Source organism: Sapajus apella, unplaced genomic scaffold (genome assembly GCF_009761245.1).
Source record: "Sapajus apella isolate SASKATOON/1434 unplaced genomic scaffold, GSC_monkey_1.0 scaffold7, whole genome shotgun sequence".
NCBI lineage: Eukaryota > Metazoa > Chordata > Mammalia > Primates > Cebidae > Sapajus > Sapajus apella.
In genome coordinates this window covers 32,905,098-32,917,458 of record NW_022436947.1, presented here as the reverse complement: position 1 = coordinate 32,917,458, position 12,361 = coordinate 32,905,098, and the positions used below count along the sequence as shown (strand labels likewise).

The window sequence follows — 12,361 nt, the reverse complement described above, 5'->3', positions numbered from 1 at the left end:
TGAGACTCCATCTCAAAAAAAAAAAAAAAAAAAATTAGAAAAATACTAATTTGCATATGTGGTCTGTTGAGCCGCAAACCCACTGTCACACTGACCTTGAGCCTGGTGATAATGACACCACCTGGTTGTCATCATCGGGAATGGTATTACCACACCGGCTGCTGGCTGGAATCTTTCCAGGTCGCTGCACTGTGACGACAGCTTTTTCCCAGTGGTCTGGTAGCTAGAATAAGAAACAACGAAAAGATGGTTAGCCCACCACTGCCTGTTTATTAAAAGACTTCTCCGAATCAATTGCCAAGTTGAAATGGAAAACACAGAGTTGCTTTTCCCTTTCCTCTTTACTACTACCTCTGCTGTTCCCCTGATTCCAGCCCCAGTCCCTTTCCCCTGGACACTGAAACACCTCTCAACTGTTCTTGCCTCTTCCCAGTATCCTTTTCAGTCCACTTTAAAGCAGCTCCAATAATGACAATCCCCTGCTTGAAATGCTTCAGTAACTTCCTGTGAATATTACAGTCCACAAACCTAGTATTTTTGTCAACACCATCTCCAACTTTATCTCTCATCAAGCTCCGTGGAATGATTCTCAAAAAAACCAAAACCCTCTCTCCTCTTTTCTGCTCACGCTATTTCTTACTTCCTTTGCGCCAGCTTTCCACAGTTCCATTCACACTTTAAGGTCCAGCTCTGATTCTCTAGGAAAACGTTTTGGTAGCCTTGGCTCAGGCTGGCTGGTGCCTACCCATCTTCTAGCACCATGTATCTGTCTGCTGTTGCACTGTCACCTTTGACAGTTCGGGGCTTGAGTCTGTCACTGGCCAGCCAAGCAGTGAGGGAAGGAAAGGATCTCATACATCCTCATCACCACCTCAGCCCTCAGCAAGGCTGAGTGCCTCATAAAACATCACTACATCTGAGAAACGGGATTCAAGAAAATGGTACATTTTGGCTGGGTGTGGTGGCTCACACCTGTAACCTCAGCACTTTGGGAGGCTGAGGTAGGCGAATCACCTGAGGTCAGGAGTTCGAGACTAGCCTGGCCAACATGGTGAAACCCTGTCTCTACTAAAAATATAAAAATTAGCCGGGCATGGAGGCAGGCGCCTATAATCCCAGCTACTAGGGAGGCTGAAACAGGAGAACTGCTTGAACCCAGAGGCGCAGGTTGCAGTGAGCCAAGATGGTGCCACTGCACTCCAGCCCCTGGGTGACACAGCAAGACTCCATCTCAGACCAAAAAAAAAAAAAAATAAATAAAAATGGTACATTTTGCCTGGGCACAGTGACTCATGCCTATAATCTCTGCACTTTGGGAGGCCGAGGGGGGTAGATCACAAGGTCAGGAGATCGAGACCATTTTGGCCAACAGGGTGAAATCTGATCTCTAAAAATAATACAAAAATGAGCTGGGCGTGGTGATGTGCACCTGTAATCCCAGCTACTTGGGAGGTTGAGGCAGGAGAATCCATGGAACCAGGGAGTCAGAGGTTGCAGTCAGCCAAGATCATGCCACTGAACTCCAGCCTGGCAACAAGGTGAGACTTCATCCCCCCCCAAAAAAATATATTGTATATTTTAACTTCCACGGAGGAGGTTAGACTGTCAGAGTCTGATCTGTTCCAATGCAACCTCCATATTTCACAATGATATCTAGTACCCAATAGAAATACTATTTTTCTACTGATTCTCCCCATCCCTCCTCCACCAGTCCACTGAGTGGTTTCTTTACCTGTGGCTCATAGCGAATTAGGATGTCATACTCCATGGAATACGGTATGTTGTCAATGAAAAACTCCAAATAAGCCCCTTCGGGCACTCGGACAAAGCCAGCTCCAGTCCAGGAGGGAGTCCGGTCCTGGATATACTGCCGCTCCACTACGCTCACCCCCTGAGGACATGGGGAACAGTGGTTATGCTTTATTTGGAAAAGAATTCAACAACGTTTAATAGTCAAAGAAATCTGAAGTCACCCAAAGATTCAAAACGGTGGCTACCTTCTACCTATTTTTTACAGTCATATCTCCCCGAATAGATTGCAAAAAGTTTTTGATATCCAAACAGAAAACTGGTTTCATTTTAGTTTTGCAGTTGGAGTAGTCTTGGGACCCTGGAGATAGCATTCAAAGGCTTGGGATACACCTTATATGATATAACCAGGAGAATAAGGATAAAAGAAAAAAGAGAACATCCCACATACCGTTATAAGCAAGTCTAGGAATAATAAGATGCTTCCCAGATTCTCCACAAGGCTACTGCAGTATCTAGTGATTTCTGTCTCTCATGCTGGCATTAGTTTTAGGCTCCATTTTCAAGTGAAGAAACTTAATATGATAATGAATGTTCACAATTGATGAGTTAACTGATTAATTGTCTATGGGGTTATTTTTTAATATCTGTGGTTAGTCATCTCCAAAAACACCTGCCATCAATTCTTTCATTCCCTGTATGTATCTGTGTGTATCATGTGTAGCCTTACCCATCAACAGGTACAAACTATGTTATCTTTTCCATGAATCTGGGCTGGCCTTGTGACTTGTGACCAACAGAACGTGAGGAAATGACATTCTAGGACTTCTGAGTCCAGGCTTTAAGAGACCTGGGAGCTTGTTTCCTCTTTTTGGAAGCTGGAAGTCATGTAAGAAATCTCACTATCCTGCCTCCACCATGCTGTGAAAAAGCATCAAGAGAGCTTCTTGGAGAGGTTGTGTGGAGAGAAATGCCCAGCCAGCCTCCAGCTGTTTCAGCCATCCCAGCTAAAGAGCCAGGCATACATTTAACGTCACTAGATTTGGGGATGAATTGATGAAACAGTATCCTTGCCTCAGTATTTAGCATGTTAGACTGATGATAACTTTGGAGCCTAAGTAGACAGAAGAAAAGTTTCTTGTAAAGACAAATTTCTAAACCAACCAAAAGCCTTATCAGTGAACGCTCTGAAGCCCATTTGTGACCTACAGATTCACTTAGCTTTAAATATGGCTGTCTTCGGGAAGGCATGTTCTGATTCTTATTTTGTGTTCACTGACAAAGCTATAAAAATGCTTCTGAAATGGTCTGTTTACAAAGCATGTACGTTCCACTACACCCCAAAACACTGCTTTACCGACCTGCCACACACTCCCCTACTCACGGGCCCCAGATTGGCTTCCTCTGCTTCATAGAGGTAGTGATCCAGGGTGGCAAAGTAGTAACCAGGTTCCACTTCGCTGCACTGACGTCCGATCATGTGAGGCCGACATGAGCACTGGCCTGACTCCGCAGAGCACCTGGAAGGGAGGAGGAGCCAGGTCAGCTGAGTTCATGGTCACCCGAGTCAACCCGCCAGAAGCAGCGCTACAGCTGCCATTACTCAGTACACAGGGCCAAATACCTACACAGCATTCCATTGTTTTCTTCAGAAAATACATATGTGGAATAAAGCAGTGCCTGTGGATTAATCCCAAACTCCAAAAGCATGGTGGGCAACCTGGTCTTCTCTGTTTTACCTCCCTTGCCCTCTCTGGATGGACGCTCCATCCACATCACATGGAGGTTTTCTGTAGACATCCCAAACTTTATTGCTTTGTCATCTTGCATCTTTTGCTTATTTCCTGAGATTCAGGCTCAAATATCCAGCTCCCTGAGGGACATCTCCAGCTCTGTCCCAGAGGCATCCCCAACCAGTGGATCTAAAACAGAAGCCCTCGCTTCCTCCTGTAGTCTCTATCAGGGTGAAGGCACTACCACGTGCTCAGTCAACCAAGTCAGAAGTGTACATGTTCTTCTCTAGATTATTTCTTCACACTCCATCAGGAACCAAATTCTGTGATTTTTCCTTCTGCATCTTTTGTCTCTCTTCCCCCTTTCCATTGGCTATGCTATACTAAATATAAGAAATGCATGAAATAAAAGAAAAATAAGGAATTTAATGTAAATAAACCTTGAAAATTTAATCATTACCACTGTAGGTAATAAAGGTGTCTGGATAAGCTATAATATATTTATTCTGTTCTCAGCTTATGTCCTTTTTTTATTAGTATAATTTTGTATACAAAATAAAACTCAAATTACATGTATCCATTTTTACTTCATTTAAAGGTGAACTATGGTTTGGAATTGTTACTTTAAACTCATTCTCAAGGTTCTTTTTTTTTTTTTCCTTTTTTTCTCCTCCCAAAGTTTTAAACAAGGTACCTAAAGCAAGTTGCAGCTCACAGGAAGACTTTGCACTCACAGGCTTATTAAAAATGTCTTGAGGCTCGGTGCGTGGTGGCTCACGCTATAATCCCAACACTTTGGGAGGCCAAGGCTGGTGGATCACTTGAGGTTAGGAGTTCGAGACCAACCTGGCCAACATGGTGAAACTCTGTCTCTACTAAAAATACAAAAAATTAGCCAGGTGTGGGAGATGCATCTATAATCCCAGTTACTTGGGAGGCTGAGACAGGAGAATTGCTTGAACCCGGGAGGCGGAGGTTGCAGTGAGCCGAGATCATGCCATTGCACTCCAGCTTGGGCGACAGAGAGAGACTTTGTCTCAAAAAAGATAAAAAAAAAAAAAAAAAAAAAAAAAAAAGAAGAAGAAAAAGAAAAAAATAGTTCCAACCTGCCACAGTATAGCTGAAGTCCTCTTTCTATATGTCATGTTGTTATCTGTTATCTTACATAGCCAATTCCCAGGAGAGGAAAGCTTGTTCCTGTTAGGGCCTAGCTCTCTTTTGGCACAGATGGTGAACAAAAGCTATTTTCAGAAATTCAGGCATCAGACATTACATCATATGGACAAAAGAAAATTCCTTCTTCCCCAGATGTTTACTGAGACAACAAATCTCCAAAACAGGAACCACCAAAGAAGAAAACAACTAGCCCTTCACACACAACCATTAGAAAACAAGCAAATGAAGGTGAGGACAAAGACGCCAGCGGCCTCCTGGTGCTGCCTCTGTCTGCCAACAGTTCTAAACAAGGAACGGCTCCATGAGACCCAATCATGTGAAAGGAATTCCCTTAACAGTGGCCCTGTCAATCACATGTCTCTGTCCACAGGCTTGTCATCACTGATAGGCATGGCTCCAATTTAACACTGGCTCCTTCAGTGAACTCATTCTCATGGCTTTCCTAGGCAGACGGCGCTCACCCTAACAGCTCTCAGCGCCCAGCAGCCGGCTGTGCTCTGCTTCTCTATTTCCAGCCATCAATGGGACATTCCATGGACTGGCCACCTGTCATCTCTAATTCATCTTGTCCCAAACAGATCATCACCTCCCACACTGACTTATCCTCAGCTCTGCTACTTCTGCCAGTAGATTTAAAATTCTTCTCATGGTGCAGTTGAGACATCACCTTCTATTTCCTTTATCCCAATATTCAAGTCTTACTTCAAAATGTTTCCCAACTTAGCAGCTTTCTCTCATTGTCACTGCCACTGCCTCAGTCCAGGATGTCAGCATCCCATACCTGTTACTCTAACAATCTCCTAACTGACCCCTCAAACTCTTCTCCCTCCTCTGCCCAATCCATCTACCATGGGCCAACCAATCTTCCCACAGCACGGCTTTCACTGTTTCACAAAAACCCACAATTGCTTCTTACAATTTCAAGTCATGATTCCTCTGCCTGGCTTTCTGCAGCCTCCATAACCCAGCCCCTGAAAACAGCCTCTCTTTCTGGTGCTGACTCTTTGCTTTCCAATAAGCCACACTCTTCATACTTTTCAGCAAATATTTACTGAGCAAATATTGGCACTGGCAGCCTCGCTTCCCAGTGCAGGTAGCCTCATAGTTGAGCCCATTGTGAACTTTGTTCTGAAAGATTCCTTACTTCCTCAGCAAGTCTATTATTTCTGGATAAATGATATGCAGAAAGAGAAAAAGAAAAAAAATAGTCTCTGTCTTCAAGAACTTACCGTCTAACTGGTGATAAGAAAAAAAGCAATTAACCAATGCAACAAATCAAAATGCAGGAAGAACTTATGCATTAATAGAGCTACAAGCAAAGCACCATGGGAGAAGAAGATACGATTCATCTGATTGAGGAGACTGAGGGGGGGATCATGAAAGAGGCATCTTTAAAGCCTGGAGAGAAATTGACAGGCAGAGAGAGGACAGGAGTGACAGGAACAAAGAGGGTGATGGGGGAATGTGAGCAGAGATGGTCAAGATCAGGCCAGATCTCCACCTCGCCACAGCCATTCCCATCTCTGTGCCTTTACCCATCTTTTCCTTCCCAGCTGGGAGGCCCTCCCCTGCTCATCAATCACACCTTTCAGTCACTGCAACCTCCACCTCCTGGGTTCAAGTGATTCTCCTGCCTCAGCCTCCTGAGTAGCTGGGACTACAGCCTGCTGAATCTCAGCCTAAACAGACTTGATTACTGCTGTGGAAGGTGTGTATACAGCCACTGGAGCAACAAGTTTTGCTTTTGAAATAACTTTTAAGTTTTCCAACAGGGCACTATCAGGCAGGTGAGGATACAAGGAGAAGGTGGCAATTCCAACCTGGAAGAGGTACTTCACATAAACCTCACCAGGGTGGCACCCTGATTTCAGACTTACAGCCTCTAGAACTTCCACCATTACCGAAGCAATCCGCCTTTACTGAGGCAGTCCACCATTACTGAGGCAATCAGCCATTACTGAGGCAGTTCTAACTGTACCACTGTAAACAAAACTGCAAGGAAGTTCACACAGCAGCTGGGCAGAGCCCACAGCAGCTCAGCAATGCCTCTGCTGGCAGACTGTGACTAGACTACCTCCTTGCTGGGTAGGGCATCTCTGAAAAAAGGCAGCAGCATGTCAGGAACTTGTAAATAAAGTCCCAAGACAGAGCACCTGGGAAAAAAGGTAGTTATGAGTTTCACTGCAGCAGACTTAAATGTACCTGCCCAGCAGCTCTGCATGGAACAACGGAGCTCCCAGCTCAGCACCTGAGCTCCTATAAGGGGCAGACTATCTCCTCAAGCAGCTCCCCAAACCCCATATATCCAAAGAGATACGTCATAAAGGAGAGGTCAGGCTGACATCTGGAGGGTACCCTTCTGGGATGAAGATAACAGAAGAAACCAGCAGCAACCCTTACTGTTCTGCAGCTGCCGCAGGTGATCTCCAGGCAAGAAGGGTCTGGAGTTGACCTCTGGCATTCCTGCAGCAGAGGAGCCTGACTGTTAGAAGGAAAACTAAAAAACAGAAAGAAATAGCTTCAACATCAATGAAAAGGACATCCACTCAGAGAACCCAGCCGAAAGTCACCAACTACAAAGACCACAGGTAGATAAATCCACACAAATGGGAAGAAACCAGTGCAAAAAGGATAAAAACACCAAAAACCAGAACACCTCTCCTCCTCCAAGGGATCACAACTCCTCACCAGCAAGGGGACAAAGCTGGATGGAGAATGAGTCTGATGAATTGACAGAAACAGGCTTCAGAAGGTGGGTAATAACAAACTTCTCTGAGCTAAAAGAACATGTTCTAACCCAGTGCAAAGAAACCAAGAACCTTGAAAAAAGGTTTGACAAAATGCTAACAAGAATAAACAGCTTAGAGAAGAATATAAATGAATTGATGGAGCTGAAAAACACGAGAACTTCATGAAGCACACACAAGTTTCAACAGTCGAATCAATCAAGCAGAAGAAAGGATATCAGAGATTGAAGATCAACTCAATGAAATAAAATGAGAAGGCAAGATTAGAGAAAAAAGAGTGAAAAGAAATGAACAAAGCCTCCAAGAAATATGGGATTATGTGAAAAGACCTAATCTGCGCTTGATAGGTGTACCTGAACGTGACAAAGAGAATGAATCCAAGCTGGAAAATACTCTTTAGGATATTATCCAGAAGAACTTCCCCAACCTAGCAAGGCAGGCCAATATTCAACTACAGGAAATACAGACACCACCACAAAGATATTCCTCAAGAAGAGCAACCCCAAGGCACATAAGCGTCAGATTCACCAGGGTTGAAATGAAGGAAAAAACGCTAAGGGCAGCCAGAGAGAAAGGTTGGGTTACCCCAAAGGGAAGCCCATCAGACTCACAGTGGATCTCTCGGCAGAAACCCTACCAGCCAGAAGAGAGTGGGGGCCAATATTCAACATTATTAAAGAAAATAACATTCAACCTAGAATTTCATATCCAGCCAAACTAAGCTTCATAAGTGAAGGAGAAATAAAATCCTTTACGAACATGCAATTGCGGAGTGATTTTGTCACCACCAGGCCTGCTTTACAAGACCTCCTGAAAGAAGCACTAAACAAGGAAATGAACAACAAGTACCAGCCACTTCAAAAACATGCCAAATGGTAAAGACCATCGACACAATGAAGAAACTGTGTCAACTAATGGGAAAAACATCAGCTAGCATCAAAATGGCAGGATCAAATTCATACATAACAATATTAATCTTAAATGTAAATGGGCCAAATTCCCCAATATTAACCTTAAATGTAAATGGGCCAAATGCCCCAATCAAAAAACACAGACTGGCAAATTGGATATAAAGTCAAAACCCATCAGTGTGCTGTTTTCAGGAAACCCATCTCTCGTGCAAGGACACACATAGCTCAAAATAAAGGGATGGAGGAAGATTTTCCAAGCAAATGGAGAGCACACAAAAAACAAAAAACAAAAAACATAACAGGCATTGCAATCCTAGTCTCTGATAAAATAGACTTTAAACCAACAAAGATCAAAAGAGACAAAGGAGGACATTACATAATGGTAAAAGGATCAATGCAACTAGAAGAGCTAATGATCTTCAGTATATATGTCCTCAATACAGGAGCACCCAGATACATAAAGGAAGTTCTTCATGACTTACAAAGAGACTTAGACTCCCACACAACAATAGTGGGAGACTTTAACACTCCACTGTCACTATTAGACAGATCAACGAGACAGAAAATTAACAAGGACATCCAGGACTTGAACTCAGATCTGGACCAAGCAAACCTAATAGACATTTACAGAACTCTTCACCCCAAATTCACAGAATGTATATTCTTCTCAGCACCACATCACACCTACTCTAAAACTGACCACATAATTGGAAGTAAATCACTCAATGGAACGGGTAACAAGCAGTCTCTCAGACCACAGTGCAATCAAATTAGAACTCAGGATTAAGAAACTAACTCAGAACCACATAACTTTGTGGAAGCTGAACAACTGGCTGTTGAATGTTCACTGGAAAACACTGAAATTAAGGCAGAAATAAAGATGTTCTTTGAAACCAAAGAGAACGAAGACACAACATACCAGAATCTCTGGAACACATTTAAAGCAGTGTCTAGAGGGAAATTTATAGCAATAAATGCCCACATGAGAAGCAAGGAAAGATCTAAAATCGACACCCTATCATCAAAATTGAAAGAGCCAGAGGAGCAAGATCAAAAAACAACTCAAAAGCTAGCAGAAGACAAGAAATAACTAAGATCAGAGCAGAACTGAAGGAGAGCGAGACAAAAAACCCTTCAAAAAAATCAATAAATTCAGGAGCTGGTTTTTTGAAAAGATCAACAAAATAGACCACTAGCCATACTATTAAAAAGAAAAGAGAAGAAAATAGATACAATAAAAAATGATAAAGGGGATATCACCACCAATTCCACAGAAATACAAAATACCGTCAGAGATTACGACAAACAACTCTGCACACAAACCAGTAAAACTGGAAGAAATGGATAAATTTCTGGACCCTTGAATCCTCCCAAGCCTAAACCAAGAAAGAAATTGAAACCCTGAATAGACCAATAGCAAGGGCAGAGGTTGAGGGAGCAATGAATAGCCTACCAACCAAAAAAAGCCCAGGTCCAGGTGTGTTCACAGCCGAATTCTACCAGAAATACAAAGAGGAGCTGGTACCACTCCTTCTGAAACTATTCCAAGCAATACAAAAAGAGGGAATCCTTCCCAAATCATTTTATGAGACCAACATTAACCTGATACCAAAACCTGGCAGAGACTGACCCAAAAAAGGAAACTTCAGGCCAATATCCATGATTAACACAGATGCAAAAATCTTCAATAAAATACTGGCAAACCGATTGCAACAGTACATCAAAAAGCTTATCCATCATGATCAAGTAGGCTTCATCCCACGGATGCAAGACAGGTTCAACATATGCAAATCTATAAACGTAATTCACCACATAAACAGAACCAATGACAAAAACCATATGATTATCTCAATTGATGCAGAGAAGGCCTTTGACAAAATTCAACAGCCCTTTATGCTAAAAACTCTCAATAAACTAGGTATCAATGGAATGTATCTCAAAAAAATAAAAGGTATTTATGACAAAGTCACAGCCAATATCATACTGAATGGGCAAAAACTGGAAGCATTCCCTTTGAAATCTGGCACTAGACAAGGATGCCCTCTCTCACCCTTCCTATTCAATATAATACTGGAAGTTCTAGTCAGAGTCATCAGGCAAGAAAAAGAAATAAAGGGTAACCAGTTAGGAAAGTAGGAAGTCAAATTGTCTCTATTTGCAGATGACATGATTATATATTTAGAAGACCCAATCGTCTCAGCCCAAAATCTCCTGAAACTGATAAGCAACTTCAGCAAAGTCTCAGGATACAAAATCAATGTGTAGAAATCACAAGCATTCCTATACACCAATAACAGACTTAAAGAGAGCCAAATCAAGAGCAAAGTCCCATTCACAATTGCTACAAATTAAATAAAATACCTAGGAATACAACTAACAAAAGAATGTAAAGGATCTCTTCAAGGAGAACTATGAACCACTGCTTAAGGAAATAAGAGAGGACACAAACAGATGGAAAAACATTCCATCCTCATGGTTAGGAAGAATCAATATTGTGAAAATGGCCATACTGCCCAAAGTAATTTTATAGATTCAACGCTATCCCAATCAAGCTACCTATGACCCTCTTTCACAGAACTGGAAAAAACCACCTTAAACTTCATATGGAACCAAAAGAGAGCCCACATAGCCAAGACAATCCTAAGCAAAAAGAACAAAGCTGGAGACATCATGCTACCTGACTTCAAACTGTACTACAAGACAACAGTAATCAAAACAGCATGGTACTGGTACCAAAACAGAGATACAGACCAATGGAACAGAACAGAGGCCTCAGAGGCAATGCCATACATCTACAACCATCTGATCTTTGACAAACCTGACAAAAACAAGCAATGGGGAAAGGATTCCCTGTTTAATAAATGGTGTTGGGATAACTGGCTGGCCATGTGCAGGAAACAGAAACTGGACCCCTTCCTGACACCTTACACTAAAATTAACTCCAGATGGATTAAAGACTTAAAACATAAAACCTAACCCCATAAAAACCCTAGAAGAAAAACCTAGGCAAAACCATTCAGGACATAGCCATAGGCAAGGACTTCATGACTAAAACACCAAAAGCACTGGCAACAAAAGCCAAAATAGACAAATGGGATCTAATTAAACTCCAGAGCTTCTGTACAGCAAAAGAAACAATCATTAGAGTGAACTGGCAACCAACAGAATGGGAAAAAATTTTTGCAATCTGCCTGTCTGACAAAGGGCTAATTTAATCCAGAATCTACAAAGAACTAAAACAGATTTACAAGAAAAAAACAAACCCATTCAAAAGTGGATGAAGGACATGAGCAGACACTTTTCAAAAGAAGACATAGATGAGGCCAACAAATGTGAAAAAATGCTCATCATCACTGATTATTGGAGAAATGCAAATCAAAACCATGCTGAGATACCATCTCACGCCAGTTAGAATGGCAATCATTAAAAAAATCTAGAGACAACAGATGCTGGAGAGGATATGGAGAAACAGGAACACTTTTACACTGTTGGTGGGAGTGTAAATTAGTTCAACCATTGTGGAAGACAGTGTGGCAATTCCTCAAGGACCTAGACATAGAAATTCCAATTGACCCAGCAATTCCATTACTGGGTATGTATCCAAGGGATTATAAATCATTCTATTATAAAGACACATGCACACATATGTTCATTGTGGCACTGTTTACAATAGCAAAGACTTGGAGCCAACCCAAATGCCCATCAATGATAGACTGGACAAGGAAAATGTGGCACATATACAGCATGGAATACTATGCAGCCATAAAAAAACAATGAGTTTGTTTCCTTTGTAGGGACATGGATGAATCTGGAAACCATCATTCTCAGCAAACTGACACAAGAACAGAAAATCAAACACCGCATGTTCTCATTCATAGGCGGGTGTTGAGCTATGAGAACACGTGGACACAGGGAGAGAAGCATCACACATTGGGGTCTGTTATGGGGGACTAGGGGAGGAACAGTGGGGGTGCGGAGGTTGGGGAGAGATAACATGGGAGAAATGCCAGATATAGGTGTCGGGGGATGGAAGTAGCAAACCACA

At 42.4% G+C, this 12,361-nt stretch overlaps 1 protein-coding gene across 2 annotated transcripts in view; it reads right to left on the bottom strand.

Moving 5' to 3' along the window:
- Positions 1-12,361, bottom strand: part of LAMB1 (laminin subunit beta 1) — a 94,935-nt gene that overhangs the window by 46,140 nt on the left and 36,434 nt on the right. For both annotated transcript variants that reach the window (XM_032276303.1, XM_032276302.1), the window contains 3 exons: positions 3,134-3,269; positions 1,733-1,891; positions 96-223 (listed from right to left, as the gene is read on the bottom strand). In XM_032276303.1, coding sequence (XP_032132194.1) covers positions 96-223; positions 1,733-1,891; positions 3,134-3,269 — 423 coding nt within the window. The remainder of the gene's footprint in view (positions 1-95; positions 224-1,732; positions 1,892-3,133; positions 3,270-12,361) is intronic.